Raw genomic sequence first — 23,879 nt, 5'->3', positions numbered from 1 at the left:
TTGTTCAATGGGACACACCTGAGGCCCGGTCTGTACTTACAGGGAAATTCGGTGGCAGTCAACGGGAGTTACGCAAGCTACGCAGAATAGCTTGCGTAACTTACGTCAACTTCCTAAATCCTCTTCTGAGCGCCGTTTCCACTACGACTTCCGGATCAATTGAGCAGGTCCTCACTGCCACTCAATCGATCCAGATAGACTGATCTGACAGTGGCGAATTTGCCGCCGTCAGTGAAGACATACCCTTAGATTCGTAGATTCTAAGGCCAGAGGGGACAATTGTGATCATCTCATCTGACGACCTGTACGGCACAGGCCACAGAACTTCGCCGAAGTAATTCTTGGAGCAGATCTTTTAGAGAAACATCCAGCCTTGATTTAAAACTGGTCAGTGATGTCGAATTCCCCACAAGCCTTGGTCAATTATTCCAATGTTAATTACTCACACTGCTACCAATTTACGCTTTATTTCCCATTTGAATTTGTCTAGCTTCAGCTTCCAGCCACTGATGGTGTTAGACCTTTCTCCACTACACTGAAGAGCTCATTATTAAATGTTTGCTCCCCATGTAGATAGTTACGGACTGTCTTCAAGTCACCCCATGAACTTCTCTTTGAGCCTATCACCAGCAGGCAGGTTTTCTAATCCTTTCATCATTCTCAGGGCTCTTCTATGAACCGTCTCCAATTTATCAACACCCCTTGAATCGTGGGCACCAGAACGAGACACAGGATTCCAGTAGCGGTCACTCCGGTGCCAGGTACAGAAGTAACATAACCACTCTACTCCTACCTTTAATGAGTCTCAATAGCTCAGAGCGCTGGGAGATACGGCTGCTCCATACACCACCAATGGTGCTTAGTGAGTCTCAAGTGTATTCACCCTCCAAAGCCACCGAACGCTCACAGGATCTGATGTCCTGCTCCTCCTCGCCACCCCTCCAAGCCGTGGCAAACACTAGTACCCCCCAGTTACGCTACCTAGCCCGCGTCCCCTCACCTCGTACATCCTGGCCTCTTTCATGCTGGCACCCAGATCCTCCACACTGGAGTGGATGTGCCGCTGCATCTCCAGCTGAGACTCCACACTCGGCAAATCACTGCCCCACTCCGCCCGCTCCAGCTTCATCTGAAAGAGACACCAAGAGGCCCAGTCAGCATTTGCCATCCCAAGAAGCATGCTCAAAAAAGCACAGGATCCTGGAGGTGACGTCATCCCCTAGCTCACCATTGAAGCCACAGATGCAAAGCCAGCCCTGGTGCAGTGTGCTCCTTAAGAGACTGGCCCTCACAGCGCTGAGGTCAGTGTCCAAACTCACATTGACCTCGGCGGCAGCTGGCTCTCGCCCTACGCTCATGTCAGACAGGAGGCGCTTGTTGGGCTGAATGAGTCTTGAGCCCTGCTTTGGAGACAACCTTTCACACTCCCCTGCAAACAGCAGGGACACCAAATGGGAAACCGAACCCAGCTCAGGACAAGAGGGACTTCTCAGAGACAAGAGTCTCCAGTAAACAACAGCATTCCCTGTGCACCAGGGACCCGCTGCCCCATCACAACGTTTGTGGTCTAAAGAAAAAAAGGCAGGAAAAACCCCACATTTTTCAGTTTCCTGCCTTTTTTTTAGTGCTAATAAAGACAGCTGAGCCAGCCTGCAGAGCTACTTACAGCCCCGGGCGTGCACCCACCTGCATCTCTTCCACCCAAGACAGCAGCTCATACACGAATCGGAGGTTGCCCTCATCTTCGGAAGAGGAGATGGCCACCAGCTCCATGCGGGTCATGGGCTTCCGGAACCAGGAGGTAGAGGAGGTGTGCGTGCCCTTTGTCAAGGGCTCTGACTTCAAGTGGGTAGTGGTCAGGGCGGATGGCTGCACCAGCTCCAGGGTAGAGAAGTGACCCTTTCGGTACAGGTTAGTGCATTCCAGCCTCAGAGTGACCAGCTCATCTTGCAGCCGTACGATCCTGGAGCAGAGGGGGGAAAGGAAGACAGGAGCCTAGTTACAGATGTCTGGATTCTGGCAGATACATGGAACGACATTGTCTGTTCGTCCTGAGTCAAGGGTTTGTCTATCTTCTCCCATAACCCAAGCTGAAGGAATCCCACCACACTGGGAGCACATGGAAAGCAAGACACACCCAGCTGGGACTGAGCCGCTACCACCAGGGCTTGCATACCTTGCTTCTTAATGCACGCCAGCACGTGTGTGTCCCGGTCCCTATCGCACCCAGCCCCTCACCTGAAGACCAGCTCCTCCAGCTGGTAGTAATTCTCATCTCGGAGGATCTGCACATCCACCTGCAGCTGCCGGATAAGCCCCTCGCACTCCTGCAGGTACATGACCACGTCGGATTCGTACTGCACTGGTTGGCCAGACTCCAGGTGAGCGGCATCCTGCAGTGAGAGGGCAGAGTTACCAGGGGGATATGTCTGCCCCCCGTACTACAGGGGACACGTCTTTCCCTGCTAGATTAAAGGGCCATCAACTATCAGAAATCATTTCCCCGCGTAGGTACCTCTCCACTTTAGGTACAGCTACAGTGAACTCAGAGGTGAGACGACATCACGTGTCGACACACCCAGGCCAGGTTCGAACTAGCTAGCCCAAACAGCAGCAGCAGCGAAGCCGCGACGGAACAGGCTCTACAACCTTATCCGGGACTCTGAATATGTACTCAAGTGGTTGGCCTGTACTGCCACAGCTTCACTGCTACCGTTAGTCAAGCGAGCTAGATCAAAGGCAGCGGAGGTCTGTCTCCAGGGGCTGCAGTCACACTTCGGATCGCAGTGTAGACACACCCTATCAAGTGACCTCATAACCTTCTCTTGGATAAACAAGAGAGACCGGACCTCTTAAGACTCTTTATAAGGCAGGTTTGCCAGATGGAATCATTCCCATAGCTCTTTTCTGAGCCCTTCCCAATGTTTCGGGATCCTTTGGGAAGCATGGACACCAGGTTGGACACTCTAGCTAGCAATGGGCTCATCGATGCACTACAGAAAAGTAACGTCACCTCCCGACTCCTATTGATGCTCCCCTGGTGAGACACCCAATGATCACGTTCACCTTCTTAGCTACAGAAAGCGCTGGGAGCACAGCTTCCAGCACGAGCCCTATGCCCTGGTCCGAATAACCTCAATGTCACAAGGGAGAGGTGCTGACGTCTCAACAGACAGGCAGCTACACCAGGCTATAGAGGCGAGTGAGGTGGGTTTGAGGGAAGGAAAGAGGACAGTAAACTTGAGGCGGGAGGTGATGTTGGGAGACTAACACCAGCACTCACAGCTTGCAGCGTGTTCCTTGCCAAGGTGAGTTTTTCTTCACAGCTCAGAGCACCATTCTGAATTTTGTTAGCGATTTGTAGCAGCAATTCCAGTCTGCAACAAAAGAAATAATCAGAGACGTGTGCCTCTCAGGGACACCTGCAGCCACCAGTGGTGGTGGAAGAGGGAATTCTCCACAGGGATCCCGTAAGTTCTCCCTCCACGCAGTTCAGTACCAACCTCTCCACAGCTGGCCGCAAGGACTTCTCACGCTCCAGCATCTCTATGATCAGCTTGCCCCATTCCTCCTCCACGTCATTGGGGTGGTAACCTTGGGGCAGCTTGATGCGACCGAATTCAATCCATACCTGGAAACACCGCAATAGAAGAGCTTTTCTTATCCTGCTCTGCTGCACCGCTAACACCATCTGAGTGGCATATTCCACCGACGTCCGTTGGGAGAGGAGAGGATCTCATACCCCTAACTTGGATATAACTCTGCATACTCCTAACCTAACTCCTGCACAGCCTTGGAAGGAGCTGTCTCCGTCCTCAGCCCCACCTCTCTGAAGCACACAGCAAAGGGGCTAAGGCATTGCTGGGAGGTGCTCAGATACCACAACGATGAGAGCAGCAGCAGAACCTATGCATCAGTAGGGCTGTCTCGGGCCCTGCATGTGCAGTGCTGCTTGTGTTAGAATACACCCTGCGGGTTAGTTTTGTTTCCCTGTTTCAAAACAAATCCAAACTGAAGGTAGAGTAAATCTTGCTGAAAACAAAATGTTACCGCTCCGTCTCCACCCCGCTGAGAAGTCTCTTACCTCTAGTAGTTTATACAACTCCTCTATCCTTCCTTTTTCTTGTTCTTTTGCTGGGATTTCCGTTTCTTTGAAGTGTATGTACTGATTATAAAGTGCCTGCAATGGGAGACAGCTGTATCAACACACAGCCCTTTGCACCACCCCACGCCACCACCAGTTAAACCCAAAGCTGCAGAGCAACCCTTACCTTTAGCTCTACAGGGTTCTGGGGGAAGGCTGTATTGGACATCAGTATCGTGTGCTGTTTGATCCAGGGGATGAGGGAGTCCACGCGGGTCTGGTACTCTAGCCACCTTGAATCCACCTCCTGGGAGGAAAAGGGAGAGCCAGTTGAAGTGCTAATACTGGAAAGCAGCCACACAAAGCAACTGGCAAAATATCACAGCTGTGCCCCGATATGTTACAAGCCAAAGCAGGGGAAAGAACAAACATAACATAACGTGCATCCCTGATGTCTCAGTTGCTAAATGCCTGCAACTCAGAATGGCGACATCTTCCGCACACGCCAAGCTGAAGGGGTCTCTCTCGTGTAATGCAGTTTCACAGGCCCAGAGGGAAAAGTAGGACCTTGCCATAAGCTGCTATCTCCAGAGCACAACAGAGCTACGGTAAACTGCTGCCCAGAGCTTCCCCAAGGTGGAGAACTCAGTGTATCGTCTCAGCGTGGTCACACCTACCCCTGGAGAACACAGTGACTTTGATGGTGCACAGGAGGCTTAAATGGCAGCCCAACCTTAGCAGGGAAGCTGTAAATTGCCCCGCACCGCTCCAGCAGTGGCAAGCTGACATGAGCTCCAGCCCCCACCTCGCTCTCCAATCTCCGAGCCAGGGGGACCCTGAATGCTTGGTAAACAGCACAAACCTCCACTGATGATTTTAAAAGAAAATTCTTTTTTTTTTGAGATGCTATTGGTTGTCGTTGGAGATGGAAGCCTCCAAACTCTTCTCCTGGAGATAAGGCAGACAACTAACGCCACCCCCAGTCACGACACAAGGGGGTTACAGACCAGCCTTCCATATAATTCAGGTCAGAAGGCATAAAAAGCAGCAGTTCTTACTATCGCACTAATCCCCTCTCCTCCCTCGGGGACCTTGGGAAAGGCATCGTAGATTGAAGACACATAAGTTATCACAGACTTCTCATCTGGAGATGGGACATCCACATCTGGAGAAAGGGGACAAAGAAATCCAAGTCAGGGGGGTAAAAAGGGGAGAGGTAATTTTCTACCCAGTTGGACCAATCGCCATAGTCTCTCACCTTCGGCATCCAGCAACCGGGTAACTCCAAGTCTCTCTGCAACCTCAAAGGCCTGTTCCAGATTATCTCGGTTACTCTGTATCTGCACCCGCTCCATGTCCACTAGATCCGGCCTGTAAGACACCTCCAACTATTCAGAGACAGCCACCTTCACACCTTGCCAAAGTACCAGTCTACTTCTGGTCCAGCACAGTGCGTTCACAGCCAGACACTGCTAATTACATAGCTACATGGAGACCAAGAAGGAGGAGGGACGCTCCTAACACTACAAAGGGATTCGCCAGTGATTCCCCCCAGGCGCCAGGAGCAAGCACTGTTAATGCGACTGGCTAAGCAATTTTGCAATAGGACAAAAAATGCAAATGAGAATTAGAACCAAAGGATCTTCATGTTCAAGGCAAGAAAAGCAGAGACTTCCTGGCTACTTCTTTGAACCTTCAATACCCAGCTCAGTGCTGGGGGTACATGCTGCCCAGGACTCCCAACCCAACACACGGTTCCCCCCTTTTCCATCTTCAAGAGGGGCATTTTGGCATGAGATTTCCAATTCCTTCTGCAGAGTGACTCATGACCCCGCTCCTTTCCATTTGGGGGTTTGCCCATGGTCGGTCAGTCACAGCTTGACAAAGGGAAACCCTGGTGACGGATGCTGTCTGGAGACATCTTACTTAGACCTTAGAATCTTTGCTTCTCTTTCACCCTCAACAGCGTAGTCGATGGTCAAGGCAGGAGGAACAGGAGTCAGCCCCGCTGAGTTCGAATCCCAGCTCTGCCACTGACTCACTGTGCAGTCTTGAGCAGGCATCAGAGAGAGATAATACCGCTAGCTCACGTGAAGCTTTGTGAAAGGTTTAATTGCTGCTTCAGGAGAGACTAGAGATGCTTAGATGGAAGGTGCCACTGGAGTGCTACGGATTATTATTCACTGAGAGCAGAGTGGGAAATGATAACGTTTAAAACACAGCAGCACCTCCATAATCGGGCTTTAAAGCTTTTTTCCCTTTGCTAAAATGGCAATAGTACTTGCAAATGTGTGCGCATTCAGCCTTTTCTGCTATGCGGCGCCTGACACAGAGCACCCGCCTCAACTACTGCATGGCAGGAGAGTACAAGGATTTCAAGGGGCAGACTGTTAAATGCAAAGAGAGACCAAGGGGCCTTAACTTCCCTCATAACAATGCAGACTCCTCAGCTGCTCCTCTCTGCATACCTGTATCTGTGAATGAGAGCATTGAACATCTTCCCGTCGCTCCAGCACGAAGAGAAGTTGGTGCACTTGACGCCCACGTAACCTGCGGTCACCTTCTGCGTCCATAGAAGCAGCTTCTCCTTGGCGGACATGTCCCCTGACTCCCCACTGATGTAGATATCGGAGATCTGTAAAGACATAGTATTGCTGGTTACACAGCACTTGGCCATCAGGAAGAAGCCTGTTGGGCAACTTATGCAGATTTTATTTCTATACATATACAGTGTACATGGGCTCTCAGGAGCAAAGCAGCACCAGTGCCGGCTATCTGGAGTTTATGGCCAGACCTGGAAGTCAGTCTTATATGAAAAATCCAAGCCAGGGATCCATGTCTAACGACAGACAAGTTAGGTAAGTGCAGCACCTCTATTTTTCATGTCACAATTGCTAAGATCAGTGCAGACTAAAATTCACTGAAAGCTGAGGGCAGAACAAATTCAGAGTAACTGCACGTAGCTCTGCTGAAGGCTTTTCAGAGCAAAGAAAGTTCGATTAAAGGAATACTATAACCTGGGAGCGTTGAAATTGACTAATATTTCATCCTGGGATGCATAAACAGGGGCATCTCGAGTAGGAGTAGAGAGGTTATTTTACCTCTGTATTTGGTACTGGTGTGACTTCTGCTGAAATACTCTGTCCAATTCACAAGTCAAGAAGGATGTTGACAAATTGGAGAAGGTTCAGAGAAGAGCCACGATAATGATTAAAGAATTAGAAAACCTGCCTTCTAATGATAAAGTAAATAGATGGACGTCTTTGAGTCTAACCGAAAGGTTAAGGGGTGACTTGATTATAGCCTACAAGTACCTACATAGGGAACAAATATTTAATAATGGGCTCTTCAGTCTAGCAGAGAAGGCTGGAAGTTGAAGCTAGACAAATTCAGACTGGAAATAATGTGAACATTTTTGACAGTGAGAGTAATAAACCATTGGAACAATTGATCACAGGTCGTGGTGGATTCTCCATCACTGACAATTTTTAAATCAAGATTGGATGTTTCTCTAAAACATGTGCTCTAGGAATTACTCCGGGGAAGTTTTATGGCTTGTGCTGTGCAGAAGGTCAGACGAGATAATCACAGTGGCCCTTCTGGCCTTGGAATCTACCAATAACAAGCATTCAGGTTTTTAACAACACCCCCTTTCCCCTTTCAATAGTTTCTCCCGCGATGCTCTCATGTCATTGATTTTTCAGTTTCAAAAAAGTTAAAGGTTTTTTTGCTCCCCGGTTGATGTTTACTTAGTAGCAGCCCCATCAGTCAGACTAGCTAAGGCCCAGCCCTCCTTTCTCTGCACACACTCCTGCCTACTGCTGTGTCATTTCAGGGTTGCTGCTTCTGTTATAGGGGAAGGGCAAATAGCGAAACTGATTACACACAAGGCGCTGTCAAATGCACAAAGCTAACACCATGGAAAAAGGCACACACACAAAAAGATTTTTCTTTAAACTCTTTCACTTATAGTGATTTTAGGGGTTACCTGTAACAATAGTAAGTGCAACATTTCCAGCTGGACACGTGATTTTTTTCCCCTTTAATTCATCTAGCAAGTCAGTATGACCTACAGTCATCTTTTCTGCACTTTTAGAGAGCACAACAAGAGAGCACACCTAGATAATCACAGCGATAAGTGCTTTGGAAATACCTGAGACAGACAAACAGGGCAGTGGAGTGAAGGCGCTGGAAGACAGGGAGAAGAATGCCCTTCATTTGCCCCTGCGTTTAAGAGCCAGACACCACACACACTCAGCATTTCCTGGTAATTTACATTGTGCCATTTGAAATTTCTCTTTCTGAGGGATGCGCTTGGAGAACAAGTAGCAATACTCCAGATAAAACACACTCATTCCAAGGCATTAACAGCAGAGAAGCCTCTAAACCCTGGTCTGAGAATGATTTTCCTATCAGAACAAAGTCCTGCTCGGCTAGGTGGCTGTATACCAAGTCCAGCCACGGTCAGCACTGCAGATAATATCTTCCAACAGAGACTGCCAATCAGAGCATCTCTGCCTCCTATGACACTAGGGACAGCTTCTCAGAACAGCTTTTCCTCTCATGCTGAATTCAAAGCAGCAGCAAGAAATCGTGTCTGGCTGAGCACTCTGGGTAAAGTACTGGTGCATGGACTGGATCACTTTACTGCCAGGAAACTGCAGAAATGGGTCTGTTCTTACAACCTAGCTGCACTCTCTCTTGTGCTGAAGATTCCCAGGCTCACCCCAGCACAAGATTCACTCACGCTCCCACAGCAACGTCCTGCTTTTGCCTAACAATCAATGCCTTCCTTCTAAGTAAGTCTGAGACACAGAGCTCTAGCCAGGGTCCCCTGAAACAGGGGGACACTAAACTAAGGGATAGTGGCTGGACATCTCAAGAGGTTAGGGGTCTCACCATTATCACCTTGAACACACAGCACCTACAGCTGATCTCCGACCGCTTGTTTACCCTGCCTGCTCTCCTCCCATCCCCCCACCCACTTGTTTGGCCATCCACCCCTTAGGGCTACTCTGTTTGGGCTGTAAACTCATGGGGCAGGGACTGCCCTTGACTATATGTCTGCACAGTGCCTACCATGGCAGACAGGGCAGCTTTGTCCAATACCTTAAGGAGACTATATTGTATTATGTATATGACCAGTTTATGTCTCATTGAGAGCCGGGGATTGTGTGCACTCGATGGAGGCGGAGGGTTATCACAGCTCCTTCAGGAATTAAACACAATTGATTAAGGCAAACCACTACGGTTATAACATCTCCTGAGAGATCCCACCTCCTGGGGGAGACACGTCATCTGGTTCAAACGGGATTCTCCAGAGACAAAAAGAAAAAGGAAGGACTGTAGGATAAACAGCGCACGCTTAAACTGACTCAGGACCTTCGTACTGAAGTACAATACAATACCTTGTATCTAAGACTGATATCAACTTGTAACCAGAGGGAAAACCCAGCTGGATGTGAGTGTGTAGGACTGACACCTACCAGAGCCCGAGGTTGGAGTTGGAGGTGATACCTGGTAGGCTTTTTAGCATGCGTGTAGATACTTTTATTGTTTTTATACACTTTCTCTGCAATGCTTTTACCTTAAGAATAAATGTGCTTGCTTAGAAGGAGCTGCACAGCAACTTGTAACCGCTGGCAACACACTGATCATAGCGCTTGGAGAGATCAGTGTGTTTTTAGGCAGACTGGCTTGCTAGGGTTATCATGGAGAGATCAGGGAGCTGTGCAACCATAAAACCCTGATCAGGAGGGAGTGAGACATAAGTCTCCGCCCAGGAGAGGGGATGGCTGAGAGGCAGAATCCTTCAAGGGACCACAGGGGGGGAAATACTGGTAGCTACCCTGAAACCATCACAACTGTGCTAGTGCAATGTAAATGTTAAATAATAGTAATAATACATCTGATGACAACTAACTTTTCTCCAGAAGAGAAAACAGGCTGTGAATTCCACCTCCCTCGGGTTTATGGCTGGTCCAGGAATTGATTGCTACGTTTGATCAATATTTTAAGGATACACCATTCAGAGTAAGCATTTGAATACTTGACGGTGACTTTTTGCATACAATGGAGAAAGCGATCACTGAATGCAGCATGGATGAACTAACTTTAGAGAGAACACACACAGCTCTCTCTGGGCTCATATCCAGCAGCTTAGACAGTGCCCGCTGGCTCCCAGTTCCATAGGCAATTTTCTCAGGGGTGGGGGGTTCCATTTCCCACACTCTGAATCTGGAAACATATGGAGGAAAGGGGTGGTGGTGGAGCCAGCTTCCAACAATAGAGAAATTTAGATACAAACTCCAGTTAGATAAAGCCACAAGGCTGGCTGCAAATACCAGACCTGTGTGAAACACAGTGTTGGTGTCTGAAACTATTTCAGTGGCTCTCTCAGCTTTTCCCCCCTCCACAATTAGTAGAATTACTGTCCATCAATTCAAGGACAGGACAGGAACAAATGAAAGGGGAATCTAAAGCTGCACGTATTTTCACCCTGGAAGAAAGGTGCCTGTAGAATGTTAAACCCAGCTGATTCGCCTCCTTTCACTGAAACCCTGCTCAGCATTGCAGGAAATGGTGTGTCCAGGATCTAGCCCGTACATGCCGTAGCATGCCCTCAGTATTCCTCGCACCCACACTCTCTCCTTGAACATCCAACTGCTTCATTAAACTGCACTAGCTAAGAGCTCAGGAACTCAACTGCCAACTACTTGCTCACTGCCGTCCTTTAGGAAGGTTACTGGAGGGGAACTATTGTCACCTGGCTCCTACTGCTCACTGTGGCCAGCTCCAGTGAAGATTTCCCTTGCAAGGAAGAGAAAGGAAGCTGCAGGGCTAGAGGCAAAGGATTCTCCCTTCCCCCAGACGTCTGAGGAAGACTCTACTGAAGTACAGTGAGGAGTGGCAGCAGTAGCGTAATTGGTATGCCGCTGCTCATCTCCCTCTCTGGAGTCTGATATGCTCATCACACAGAAAACTGCTCTTTGTCAGTTGCTGCCACATCGCCGGCTTTGGCTTTAACGCTTCCGGACAAAAACAGGGATTTCCTTAAAGCAATGGGCTGATACACCGACGTGATCATATGCCACAGCGGCCTGCGAGGCACCAAGACGGCAACAAATGCACGATGCATCTCACGTACCATCTCCACAACAAACATAGTTGTCCTGTTCCCAGATTACTAGACATCATGGGATGGATGCCCCACTGACCCCAATCACGCCAGACCCAACGCTGATTACCTCATGGCTCGACGTAAAAATTGGACCGAGCCTCTTCACAAACCTGACCCTTGAACCCAACTGTCAGCGACGCTTCACCTGACCCCGCCTGCTTAGCTTTTCACTCTTCTATCCACCAGAGACACCCTACTCCCCGCCAGCTGGGGCAGATTTGTCTTTTTAAAGACCATTCGAATAGTAGTATCCGGGTTACTTAATGGCCATCTTTCCATCTCCAACAAGCATCCATGACACCCGAGATGTACTGATACTGAGGGGTGGCACCACCTCCGCCTTTAAAAACCGGCTCTTGGGATAAGGATTTACTGAGCTATCAGAAAGGAATCTGTGGGCAGGGGGCAGTGAGCGCATGGAACCTGGAGCTGAAGCAGAGAGCGCTGCTCAGGCAGCAGCTCGCAAAATTCCTCTGAATTTTTTTTAAAAACATCATCAGCCACTTTAATCAAGACAGCAGCGCTCTCTTCCCACCGGGCGTGGCGTCTAAATACAGAGCTGCCCTCTGCAGTACATCAAAGCGACGGCCTTGGCCCAACAAGCCAAAATATTCAGCAGGAAGGTCCTTTTCCCGGCCGAGCCTTACGTTTCAGGTTCCCAGGGCATCCTGCGCTGAGGGTCTGGACTGAGGTACTGAAGTCCAACACAAATTAGAAGAGGCCACACCCACTCCCCACATTGCAGAGAATCGTGATGCCTTCCTCCCAAGCAATCCCAAAAACAAACATAGCATCCTCGGCCACCCCCCACTCCAAATACAGACACAAGAGACCGTGGACCACAAGGCCAAGGCACAAGACGACCATTTCACTGCCCCCGAAGCATAGCACGCAGTAACCAATCTCTTCCAGCAACCCCTACCGTATCACTACGGCCTCAAGCCAAAAATCCCATGTCTACTCATCTAGCCCTTCCCAGGCCAAAACACATCCCCCTAGCCAATGCCCATCCAACCGCCGTGACGGTCTGAGGCACAGCACTCCCCACAACAACTCTTTTTGTTTGCCATCCCCTGGAGCACGAACAGCATCGCTGCACCAGGCCAGGATTCTATTGCCGGAGAGGAAATGGACTCGGGTCTGGCTGAGTTCCCCTTCACCCCCGAGGAGTGAGGCAGCTTTTCCTCTTTGCAAACACATTTCATTAGCCACTGGTTGACAGGAACTAGATAGGACACCTGTAACTCTAGCTCCTTCCCTCTCTCAGCTGATTATGGCCGATTTACAGCTCAATCACTCTTCTCCGTTTGAAATGCTCTTTGCTCTGCCGCTGCTGCAGGTTTGAGGGTGAATTAGGGAGTGTCTCCCACCATTTCAATCCTCTTCCCTATAGGCTCTCTGTGCCCTTCCCACCCCACAGACTGACAGCAGCCAAAAAAGTACTTGGTAAGTCAGTGATGCCACTTTCAACCCCCTTCCTACCCCCGAAGGATAAATGCCAGAAAGTGCTGCTAAGACAATCACTACTGAATGTTGTTGCCTGGCCCTGTCTGCCTGCACTGTGCCTGCTTTTAGGGCCGGTCTGATAATCCCCCTGCGTAACCAACACACTTTGCAATACATCTCCACCTCCCTCCCCATTTTTAATTAGTGCCAACATTTCACAGTGCTCTGTTAAATGCATGTAGACAAAGGGGGCTGAACGCACACCACGTAAGGATGGACTGTGCTGTGAGCAACCCTTCAAAAGGGGGTGAACATGTTAACTACAGTCAATGCATCTCAAGTGACACACAGGCAATTACACCTAAAACACAACAATCACCTTCCAGCTCTCTATCTGCATGCTACAGGAGCTCACTCTTGATTACAGGGTCAGTCTAGTCTGACACCCTAACAGGTCTCCATGCAAATCACACCTATCAGAGCCACACAGCCCTTCAGGGTGGAGAGACAGAGACTTCTTCCGAAGCAATCAAAATCAGATTTAACCTGCCCCTTCCCAATACGTGGCTGTAATTCACAGCACCTGACACAGGGCTAAGCCAACTGGAGTCAATTGGGAAGAAAACTCTTCAGGGAAATGGAAAGCTGGTCTGGATCGTTGATATTCAGGACAGCACCCTTCCCTCTCCCCGAAAGATGGCTCAGTAAATGAATACAAGCACTGACCTTTCCTCCGGCAGGCTTCGCGGCCTTCTCCACCCTGCCCCTCTGAACCCGGCTGTCCTCTTCCACAGAGTGCGTGCAGGCATCCTCCGAGATCCAACGGCCTACAGCATCCTTGGTGGGCCGACGGGACGAGTCGCTCCCGTACCCTGAGGAGTGCTGGGCAGTGCTGGTGGTTGGCCCGCTGAACGAAGAGTCGCTCTGAGAGGCAGGCAGCTTAGCGGCAGGCTGTGTCCAGGTGCCCTCTCCCCCCCGGAGGGCAGGTTTCTCTCGTGACCAGGACAGCCTTAGGGACTTCTCAAAGCCTTGGTTTTCCACCTGGTCCACCATGGGCGACGGCGTAGACAATTCGGAGACGGTGCCTGGCTCCACGACCCACGAACTTGTCCACGTGGCACTTGAAATACTTTCATTCTCTTCTTCTGTAGCCCAGGCCCCTGGAGACCTGTCAGCTTCCACCACGGCTGCAGGCATCTCCGGCCCTCGTCTGCCCGGTGCCTCCCCTCTAGACACCGTGTTACACCTGGACACAAGCTCATCTTCAGCCCTCCTCGTGTGGTCTTTGACTGCCGTCTCCCTTGGTAAAGGCAACAACACAGCTCTGCTGGTGCCAGCTCTCGTCTGAAATTCAGCCAGCCTGCTGACAGCCTTCTCGCGGTTCTTCTCCGCTGGGTTGTCCAGCAGGCGGGCAATGACAGTGGTGCCCTCCTCGGGGGAATCCCTCCTGCCCCCGGATCCCGAGGGCTCCACCACCAGGTGAGCCTTCTGGACTTCCCCTTGAAATCTCTCCTTCACCTGCACAATGAGAACTTGAGGTGGTGCCTCTGGACCGGAGCTGGGACTAGGATCCCCAGGCTGGGAAGTGCCTTGGTGCAGGCTCTTGGCAATTTCCTCTCCTCCCTCCTGCTGAGGAGGTACTTTGAACTTCTCCAACGCCTCAGCATCGTCAGCAATCTCAGCGCCATCCGAGGGCTCTTCCTTAGCATTTGCCACGGGCACCGTTCTCTTCTTCCCTCGCCGCTTCCGTTTAAAGCGACCCCTTTTTTGGGGGGACAGAGGAGCCTTCCCTGGCCCAGCAGCTTGTTCCTTTGGTTCCTTAACACAACCCAGAGAATTCCCCATCTCCTCCGAGCAAAAAATGCCAGCAATAATGCAGCTAAGCCGGTCCCAGGCTCCCGGATAAATCCTGACCTCAGCTTCATCAGCTTAGATGCACATTTCAAACCACGCAGCACTGCGGGCAATCCCCCATATTCTCTCTCTCCCTCGCCCTCACTCACACACGCGGAGTCTCTTCCAGCCGCTGCTGTTGCAGACAGCCATCTTACAGCCTAGGAGCTGCAACAAGACAAATTCAAAGCATCTCACTGCAGTTCAGAAATCACTTGACCTAAAAGCAGACAGAGACCGGATTGGCTGCAGCTTTCTCTCTCCAAATATGAGGTAATTGGAGCACTGCCCTCTGTAACACAAACAGAAAGCAAGAACCAGACAGAAATGGGGGGGGGGGAAGGGAGGGAGGGAGTGGCTGGGGAAGGATATGGGGGGAGAGAAAGGAGGGTGGGAAATCAGGAAAAGGGAGGTTGAGCCAAGGTAGCATAAAGAAAAGGGTGGGAGAGAAATAGGAAGAAGCAGGGAGGAGACGGAGGGACTCGGCATGAATACCAACAGGAAATCCCATGGCCAACGCTGTGTGGGAAGTCCACAAATACCTGCCCCTACACGGAAACAGATTCCTCCAGGCTACGGTCAAGGAGCTGCGGAGGGTCTGCTCACACTGGCTGATGTCTACTCTATTTTCCTGACTGTTGTCAAATAAACAGCCTCCTACTGCTCTACCCTGGCTTGAGGCAGGCTGCTCGTCCTCCAATCACAGCGGAGGAGCACACGGCGGGCGCGTAACCTCCACAAAGGGTTAAGTGTCCTTATCACGGCACAGGCCAGCCAAAGACTCCAGAGCATCTCGGGCAGCCTTTAGAGGAGGGAAGCCGCGGGGGGCTGGAAGGTTAAGGCAGCAGCACACACCTCTAGTGCGATTCCCCATGGCAGAGCCGCGGAGTGCCCCGAGCTATCGTGGGGATCTCACCCCACACGCAGCCATGTGATGGGGACCAGAACCCCCCAGGGGGCATTGCTTCTCCATCACACACCCATGCACTTTGTGACTACAACCCAACCGGCTGGGAAGGATGGGAACACCACACCTGCCCCACCCCTCCCCAGAAAGAGTGGGGATTTGACTGGATTGATACAGGGAACTCTGACCGTCTCCTTCCTGACAGCAAAACGCACATCGCACACTGGCTGCCTGCACCCTCTGCCTCTCAAACATACACCAGTGGTAGAGCAGCACACAGTTCAGTGGCCAACTGCAGCCATCCAAGCCCAGAGACACCAGCTCCTGGGGCTGTTCCTTCCACGGGTCAGTCTCCTAGTACACCGGAGCTGAGGTTTCGTTCGTTCCCTTCCAAGCATCAAGGGGCTTATTCACTTCAAGGTGAAAGGCAAAACTGAGAGCTGGGTTTGCACCAGCGCCCTAGGGAGCGGGGAGACAGGACACGGTCACTAGGACCAGAATGCAGAGATCACACCAGCAGCTCGGAGTGCAGCCCCTCCTTGCAAAGTCCCTCAGCTGTTTCTTTGCAGCAGCGGGCTATGGATTCTCAAATACGGAAAGAGATGAAGGGGTTAACAACAGAGCGCTACATCCCTAGAAGAAATCTCCTTATTCCAGGCAGAGAAGAGACACAGGGAGCACACAAGCCCAGGGAGCAGCCCCAGCTGTAAGCACTTAAGCTCCCTGGCCAGTCCAGCTCTCCTTAACAAATCCCCAGGGCTGGTAGGTTTTCACATCTTGACTATGGATGGAGCAAGCCTGGAACGGCTCCAGGACAGTGCGGCCGGATGGCTCCTGTCCGTACACTCCCTTTTAAATAAAGCCCTTCTCCTTCAGGCTGACTGCAGTGCAGCAGCACCACCTAGTGCCTGCCTAGACAGGAGGAACCGGCAGAAAAAACAGGAACCATGTGGGAGATTTCGGCAAGTGGCCCCCTTTTTATTTTCGCATCTGAACTTTGGCACCTCCTTTTGTGGTGTCTTAGGAAACAGGGAGTGGAAGTGGCCACATATAGACAGGGAAAGTTCATTCACCTCCCACGGTGGCTTTGAATTCACTCATTTTGTCTCTCAACGCTCGAGTGAGGTCAGTGCTTGAGCAGGTGGTCACACAGGAGTCAGAAATAATTATGGCCGTAACAACACGAGGTCTAATATCTCCCACCAGGAAGAGTCATCAGTCTGCTTTGCGTTTTGACCCCGCTTCCAACGCCCACAGCGCTCGCTCTATGGAGAGTCTAGTCAACAGATTTAGGCCCAGATTTATCGACACACTCATGCATCCAATTTAGGAGTGCAAATCTGCCATCAGAGAGGCCTGAGAACATACCCCCAAAAGGCCAAGGTTCAAGTTCGAAGAGATAATCCGGTTAGCCAATATGTGCTTGAACAGAGAGCTGATAACAGAGAGGGCTCGTTACAGGTGTCTTGCGTATGGCTGCTCCAGCTCTCATCCCCCTGCACCAGCCAGGTGGGTCTCACTCTAAAAGAGGGGGCACGATTTTCACAAGTAACTTGTGACTCCTTCAACTTGATGCCCCGATTGGTAAGACCCCAGGCCAACACTTTCCAAAGAGGTTAGTGATTTGAGACACCCAACTTAAGACACCATAAAAGGGCCTGGTTTTCGGAAAGTGCTAAGCTCTTGCCCTCTGAAAATCAAGCACCCATTAAGATGTCTCAGACTGAGCACCCAGAAAATCACGTGTCTCTTTTCAGAGCATTAGCAAGGAGTCTCACCAACCATCAAGTCAATGGGTTGACTGAATGGAACAGTTCCCAGGAATGTGTTCATGTGGGCCCAGAGATGGCAGTGATTTGATCTCACAGCCTGCATCTCTAATCAGATGCTGAGTACCCCTCACGCAGACAAATGCACATAAACGGGCAGACGTGCACTGACGATGAAGGCAGGTGACTGACGAAGGGGTGTTAGTTCCTCCTCAATCTACAGCCTCTCGCTTCCACCGATCGCAAAAGCAGGGAGCCAGCCCGTATAAACACACTGTACCCTAGGGAGCTTAGCACCCAACCAGACAAGAACACAGCAACAAGACGGAATCACAATCTGAACCCACAGGCAGACATGCCAAAATTAGCCAAGGCAGTGACCCCAATGCAGCCCCAGAGCGCCCTACATCAGAGAAGGGCTCCCAAAGGGAGGCTGGCAAGGAATGCTCAGGCCATGCGAGTACACACCACCTAGACTTGCATATAAGCACAGAGAACTGATAGTAAAACTGGTTTGGTTCCTGGTGGCTCCAGGGTGCTGGATTCAGAGAGGCCTGCTCAGTGAAAATCTTTTACTGCCCAGCAGCTCTGGCCATTGGGCCTACACCTCACCAAATGAAACCGCACAGAACCAATTTATTCTTCAGTCGGTTAGTGCTGGGATTGCCCTCACGGAGCAGAACGATTTAGTTCCTGTCAGTGGGAAAACGGTGGCTGGATTTATCCCCACCACATGCGTGTGGGTCTAGCACTCCAGTTAACAATGGTCACCAACAGCGAAGGGAGAACTGCAGTGAGGAATGCCACTCATCGGTCCATCTGAAGAGCCACGGGGAGGAAAACTCAAACCCTCTGGAGAACAGCTGCCAACGAAGGGCCATTATCCAGCTTTGCAGGAAGCAGAGGTGCTCCCAAGGCCACCTCGTGGCACTGGCGTTGCCTCTCTCCCGACCCCACCAGCATGCCACTGCTGTGCCTGACAGCACCCCGGCGCTCAGAGATCAAGACTCCACCTAAGACATTCAATCACAGCAAATCTCACTGCCAACACTTCAAGGCAGCAGCTCCCATTCCTAGCGAAATGCCCTCTTCCCCTCCACCCCCCAACTCCTGCTCAGCCTTGAACACGGGGAGTCAACCAGGAGCGCTGCTCCTCTAAGCCGACACATAACCAACGCACGACCGTGACATTAAGGACCACTGTGCTGCTGCATGTGCTCTCTTTCTCATGACATGTAAAACTGATGTCATGGCAACCAGTGGCATTAAAGACCCTGTGACATATTTTGTAAGAACAGGGATGCTAACCGCAGTGTCATGGTCAACTCCCACCTGGGCAACTACACTCTGCCAACCTAAATTCCTCCTGCTACCTCGGCCAGATGGGATATTCTCTTCCACTCACGTCCTGAACTGCCATGTTGCGTTGCCATGCAGCTGCCGTCTTCCACCCGAGAGAAAAGAGGTGCGATTACTAATTGACTGTACAAACTATATATAGAGCAGTGTGTGAAGGACAAAGCTTTCGGAAGGAAGGTTGCTGTATAAACGTGAGATCACTGTGACCGAATGCATCCCTGTATTCACACCCAACACACTAATGTAATAATCTTTGTACACAATATGCCTTGTGAGGTATTGTTTGAAAACTAATAATTTGCTGGTCAATATCATCAAGGTGAAATGTATGTAGCAACATTATACGTAAAGTTATGAATTCCCCCTGTATGATTTTGGTAGCACATGTTCAAACCTACGTAGCCCCGATTAGGTAGAAGTGATTAAGCAGGCCTATCTTAAACACAGGAATGTGTGTTTACCTCAATTTACATATAAGTAGTAAATAAGGTCCTTGAAACAGCAAGGGGGCAAGAACAGACGGATCTGCATTTTAGCAAACAACAGCATGGGACCTCTTTCACTACCAGACATCTCCATCCTCACAACAGGAATGAACTTTATCTAGGGGTAGCACTCAGGAAAATGCATTTGAAAAGGTGACTGGACGATAAAAGTGAGGGGCAAACACACCCTCTGGCCTCTCTCTCTTTATTCATCTTTATCTCTTTCATCAAAGACGATCAAAGAAACAAGCCCTTTGGACTTCGGGGACAGATCCTTACCTGAGAATTTGGCCAGCAATGTTGCTGGGAACCTGTGATAAGAATTTACCTTGAACCAAGCCTAATTTGTTAAGTTTAGTTATTAGAAAGCATTTTATCTTTATTTCTCTCGTAACCATTTCTGACTTTAATGCCTTATGCTTGTATTCATTTAAACTTTGTCTCTTTATAGTTAAATAAACCTGTTTTATTCTTTAATCAAAACTAATCCAGTGTCATTTTTAAATTGAACTGTGTAGGTAACTCCATTTAAAATAGCAAACTGTTGCACATTGGCCCCTTACAGGGGCATGGACTTCTACTATCTGGCCTGTCCAGGAGAAGGCTGGACAATGCAGAACACACGTTTTTGGGGGGAGTGTGCTGAGGTCACTTTGCAAGTGGTAACTAAGGCTGGTGGAAGTCACAGGCTGTCCACAGACACTCTGGGGGGACCTGCATGATGTCTGGCTGTTTGTGTGGGGGTCAAGTTAGGAGTTAATGAAGAATAGCATTGTGAGGCACCCAAGGTTACAGAGCAGGTGATGACCCAGCCTCTCACTGGTCTGGATTGCACCCCAGAATGTCAGAATCACACACTCCTCACACACCCTTCTCCACATTTACTCTCTCCTTTCCCCTGCTCAATGCTCTGAAGAGCCCTGGAGGGTTCAGTTTTCCAGCTCAGCTGAGCAAACAGCAACTGCCAATAACTTTGGTGCCAATCAAAGGGCCACAACGCACACAATCCGTCATTAATGATTTAATTATGTAAATGATCAGAGAAGAGAGTTCTTATTCTCTGTTGGCCCGGTCTCCATGACACCACTATACATGCTAATCCTCCAGACCAATCTGTATGCAGACATTACCATTAAAGACACTCATGTACTCCAGACAGATGTCAAAGCCCTTGGGACCCAACATGCCCCCCCTTTCTGCTCTGTTCCCTTCAACAAGCCACATCCCTACCTGAAAGTGGAGAATAATGGTCCATATGAGCCCCAGGGTCAGCTTCGGATTGCCGTCTGTAATGTCGTCATTGCGGATGTTCACCAGCTTCACCTGTGGGGAAGCACCAGGGATGGTCAAAACTTCAAAGCAGATGCTCCAAGAGAGAAAGGAGGGACCTCTCTCCAACACTCAACCACCACCCCAAAACAGCCAAGGTGCACCCTGCAAGTGCAAAATATTGGTCAGAGTATGGGACGGGGTCTCAAGGCTCCAGGGCTCCATTCCCAGCCCTGCCACTGACTCACTGTGCACAATAAATCTGCCTCTTCTGTGAAAGGCGGATTTAAATAACCATTTTTCAATTTTCTAGTGCCTTCCACTCAAGGATCTTGAAGCGCTTTCCTAGCATTGTATTATTTCAGTTTCTACAAAAAGCGCCCTTGCCCCTACAGCCCCAGGCAACTGTGCATAATTTAACATCTACAAAGCACACACATCGTTAGAAGAGCACACCCAAATACCACCCCACCCCCACCTGCACTGCAAAAACCCATCAGCTAAGTCTTAGATCACAACACCCTTGAGCGGCAGGGAAGCAAGTGTGATCCCAGGTCACACAGGAAGCTTGGGACACAGCAGGGGATGGAACTGATCCTTGATACACCCAAGCCAGTGCCTAGCCTGGAATCACAATGGCCCGTCTCACAGGAGCGTTCTGAGGGAGAACCAGTGTTTGTAGTGGAGATCTTTGGCGTAAACGATGCCATAAATACACAAAGTATCACCCCACCATCTTCAGAGCTACCGGCAAATGGAAACCTGGGTGGGCACTGGTTTGTCTGGACACTCCAGCTCACCTCTCAGCTCCCCACTGATCGCTTCCACTTGTTTCAGATTCCTCTCTGCCCCAGTTGTCTCAGCTGCCCCTATTCATTACCATCCAGTTCCCAGAGGGACGGGATTCTCTGGGGAGAGGTTCAGCCATGCTCCCCCTCACCGTCCCCTTCCTAGCACAGGATCTCTGCAGTGAGAGCCTGTGACCAGTAGCTCTTCAAGCTGGTGGGTGGGTGGGTGGGTGTGTGTGTGTGTGTGTGTGTGTGTGTGCGCATACGCACGCACGCACAAAGAGAAATACACTCCCTAGCGTCTCTCGCAAAACATCTCCACATCTCTACCAAGAGGCTGGGGAGTTTTCAGTTCCACACCCTCCCTAGCGTAGGGTAACACGGTCAGGCCCCGTCAACGCCCCTCCGGCTAGCCAGATGAGTAAACCTCTTCTTCGGCACAATTGTTACAATTCATTGCCGTCTACATCCACTTGAGGAAACGCCCAAGACACCAGGCTAACTTCTTAGGGGCCCAGCAATTCCTGAATGCGGAGTAGGGGGATTGAAAGGGACCTCCTGGGTCATGGGATCTAGTCCTCAATTATCTCAGACAACCCCAACATAAAACTCATCAAGCTCCATCTTCGAACCAGTTAGGCTGTTTGGCCCCCAAGGCTGCCATTGGGAGGCTGTTCTGGAACCTCACTCCTGCTGCGATGGCTAGAAACCTTTGAACTGCCAGTCGAAATCTACTCATGGCCAGTTTATACCCAATCTGCTCTTGTGCCAACACTGTCTAAGGACACCAGAAGAGCTTCCAAGCAGAAGAGGGACACACACAGCACTCAGAGCTGACCAAGTCATGGTCTTTGGGATGCAGGAACCTTTGGGGGCTCCAGGAGCTGTATCTGAGACTCTTGCAAATGCTTCCTGGAAAAAGAGAGTCCTAACTCCTCCTTTTGATCCCCCATCTCCACGCAGGGTGGCTGGCACGGAGTACTCATGGTACCCACAAGAGAAAGGTACTTTCTGTACTTGACTGGCACCTAGATGCCATAGGGATGGGCCCAGCAGAAATAAAGGGACAGTGCTTCTTTACGCCCCACTGGATGCCTCTGGCACAAGCTGCAGTGGGAATCAGAGCACACCACGCAGGTGTTCACGGAGGACGCTCAGAACATGTTCAAAGCTAGAAGGTGACCAGTGAGCATCGGCCCAGCTCTTACCTGTCGCTGCTTCAGGAAGTCCAGAGCAATCTGCACATTCTGTAACCTGTGGAAGCGCATCCGGCCCTTCTCACGTGGCTGCAAAACAGAGGCAGTGCTTCAGCCCAACCAGCCCGTGGCAACAGAACTAGGGCATCTCTGATCCACATGCACAGACCCAGTTCCACCCCTTCCCCCCGTCGCACTTCCTGCGCCTCCTACAGGACATATCGGACCCCAGAGAGACCCTCCCACTCGCTGAGGACAGGGGCAGCTCACTTGATTCCAAGCAGCAGCCTAATTACATTCCCTCCAAGGTCTGAGCAAAGACCGCTACATTCAGTACACCTGCGTGACCTAATGTGCCAGCTAGGACAGCCATCTCCTCCTCGCTCAGCCCCCACCTAACAGTCGAGCCACAGACGGAGCTGGGCAGGAGACAACAATTCGCTCCCAAAGAGCGTCATCTTAAAGGAAAAGCAAGGGCCTAAAGGAGGAAGCCTAGAAAGATGCAGATCACAAAGATTCACGGACACAGTGAACACACTTCACCAACGTGTGTCTGTCTTTCCTCCTAATATACGGCCATGGCCTCTTGTCCACTTCTGGTGGCTTACCACTGTCCTGGTCTATGCAGAGAAGTCTTTATTATCCCAGAAAATCCCCTACGAGGGGGTGTGGAGACAGGAACACCCCCCAGTAACTATCTCCTGCTCCCAGTCCATCCATCAACCCATGGTCCTGACCACAGACACTGACTTGACTGCTCTACTTGCGGCCTCAAAATTTGCCCCTGGTTTCAGCATCACACTTTGTTCCCTTCCCTCTGCTGGCAGCAAGGTAGCGCTGCCCACGCAGAGAGCTAAACCTGAGACAAACGCAGCCTGTGCCTCCTACACCCCACGCTCAGCAGGCTGCACAACTGCCTGGACAGGGGAGAGGACAGCTTGAGCCAAAGCGAAGCACCTGGCTGCCCAACCTGTAAGCAGGTGGGGGAGTCCTGCAGGCCCAGGTGAGAGCAACTGCAGCCTAGTGATTTGCCAACCCTTGAAATGGGAGGCGTGTACTGCTATAGTGAACAGATCTTAGGGCAGGGACTATGTCACCGGAGGAGAAAGCACAGTCCCAGCACCAGCTGTGTCTGTTTCACTATTACACGCTGCACTCCAGAGCTTTCTGTTTCCACGTGAGCTGACCAATCACAGCCGGGCTGCCAGCAGATGCACACAGCAACATCCAGGCTGAGTCACAATCTCTCTCGAATGCACCAGGAGGGGCGGCTGCTCCGGTTAACGTGATCCAGCCAGGAGCAAGCCATCACTTTCAACCACAAGCCCCACCAGCTCCACCACCTGCCTTTAGTCTGGTTCGTTTACAAATAGCAACTCAGCACTGAACAGCGGCGCGGGGAAGGGGTAGCAGCTCTGCTGAATGGCAAATCTTGGGGCCGAAACTCAGAGGCAGCACACAAACCCAGCTCTGCAATGACTCAATAAGGGGGAAAGGAAAGGC

At 50.7% G+C, this 23,879-nt stretch overlaps 2 protein-coding genes across 17 annotated transcripts in view; both read right to left on the bottom strand.

Moving 5' to 3' along the window:
- The window catches only part of MACF1 (microtubule actin crosslinking factor 1), a 222,084-nt gene that overhangs the window by 125,872 nt on the left and 72,333 nt on the right, over positions 1-23,879 (bottom strand). For 15 of the 16 annotated variants that reach the window (XM_067533972.1, XM_067533965.1, XM_067533971.1 and 12 more), the window contains 12 exons: positions 22,389-22,466; positions 20,354-20,446; positions 6,553-6,719; positions 5,343-5,455; positions 5,143-5,249; positions 4,272-4,391; positions 4,085-4,180; positions 3,504-3,631; positions 3,284-3,377; positions 2,239-2,393; positions 1,687-1,963; positions 1,001-1,129 (listed from right to left, as the gene is read on the bottom strand). In XM_067533972.1, the coding sequence (XP_067390073.1) occupies positions 1,001-1,129; positions 1,687-1,963; positions 2,239-2,393; positions 3,284-3,377; positions 3,504-3,631; positions 4,085-4,180; positions 4,272-4,391; positions 5,143-5,249; positions 5,343-5,455; positions 6,553-6,719; positions 20,354-20,446; positions 22,389-22,466 (1,557 nt within the window). Of the gene's footprint in view, positions 1-1,000; positions 1,130-1,686; positions 1,964-2,238; positions 2,394-3,283; positions 3,378-3,503; positions 3,632-4,084; positions 4,181-4,271; positions 4,392-5,142; positions 5,250-5,342; positions 5,456-6,552; positions 6,720-20,353; positions 20,447-22,388; positions 22,467-23,879 lie in introns of those variants that run through there. The other variant, XM_067533977.1, reaches the window with a different exon arrangement.
- Positions 13,320-14,685, bottom strand: LOC137143905 (uncharacterized). The gene has a single exon (XM_067533954.1). The coding sequence runs from the start codon at positions 14,553-14,555 to the stop codon at positions 13,320-13,322; it is 1,236 nt and encodes a 411-aa protein (XP_067390055.1). The 5' UTR covers positions 14,556-14,685.

The sequence above is a fragment of the Emydura macquarii genome, unplaced genomic scaffold (assembly GCF_026122565.2).
Source record: "Emydura macquarii macquarii isolate MOO-44397 ecotype Brisbane River unplaced genomic scaffold, CSIRO-AGI_Emac_v2 contig_3348, whole genome shotgun sequence".
NCBI lineage: Eukaryota > Metazoa > Chordata > Testudines > Chelidae > Emydura > Emydura macquarii.
Note: the sequence above shows the minus strand (reverse complement) of the source record. Positions and strands in the feature narration are given on the sequence as shown.

Coding starts and splice junctions, on each gene's coding strand:
- LOC137143905 (XM_067533954.1), bottom strand. CDS start 14,555: ATGGGGAATTCTCTGGGTTGTGTTAAGGAACCAAAGGAACAAGCTGCT.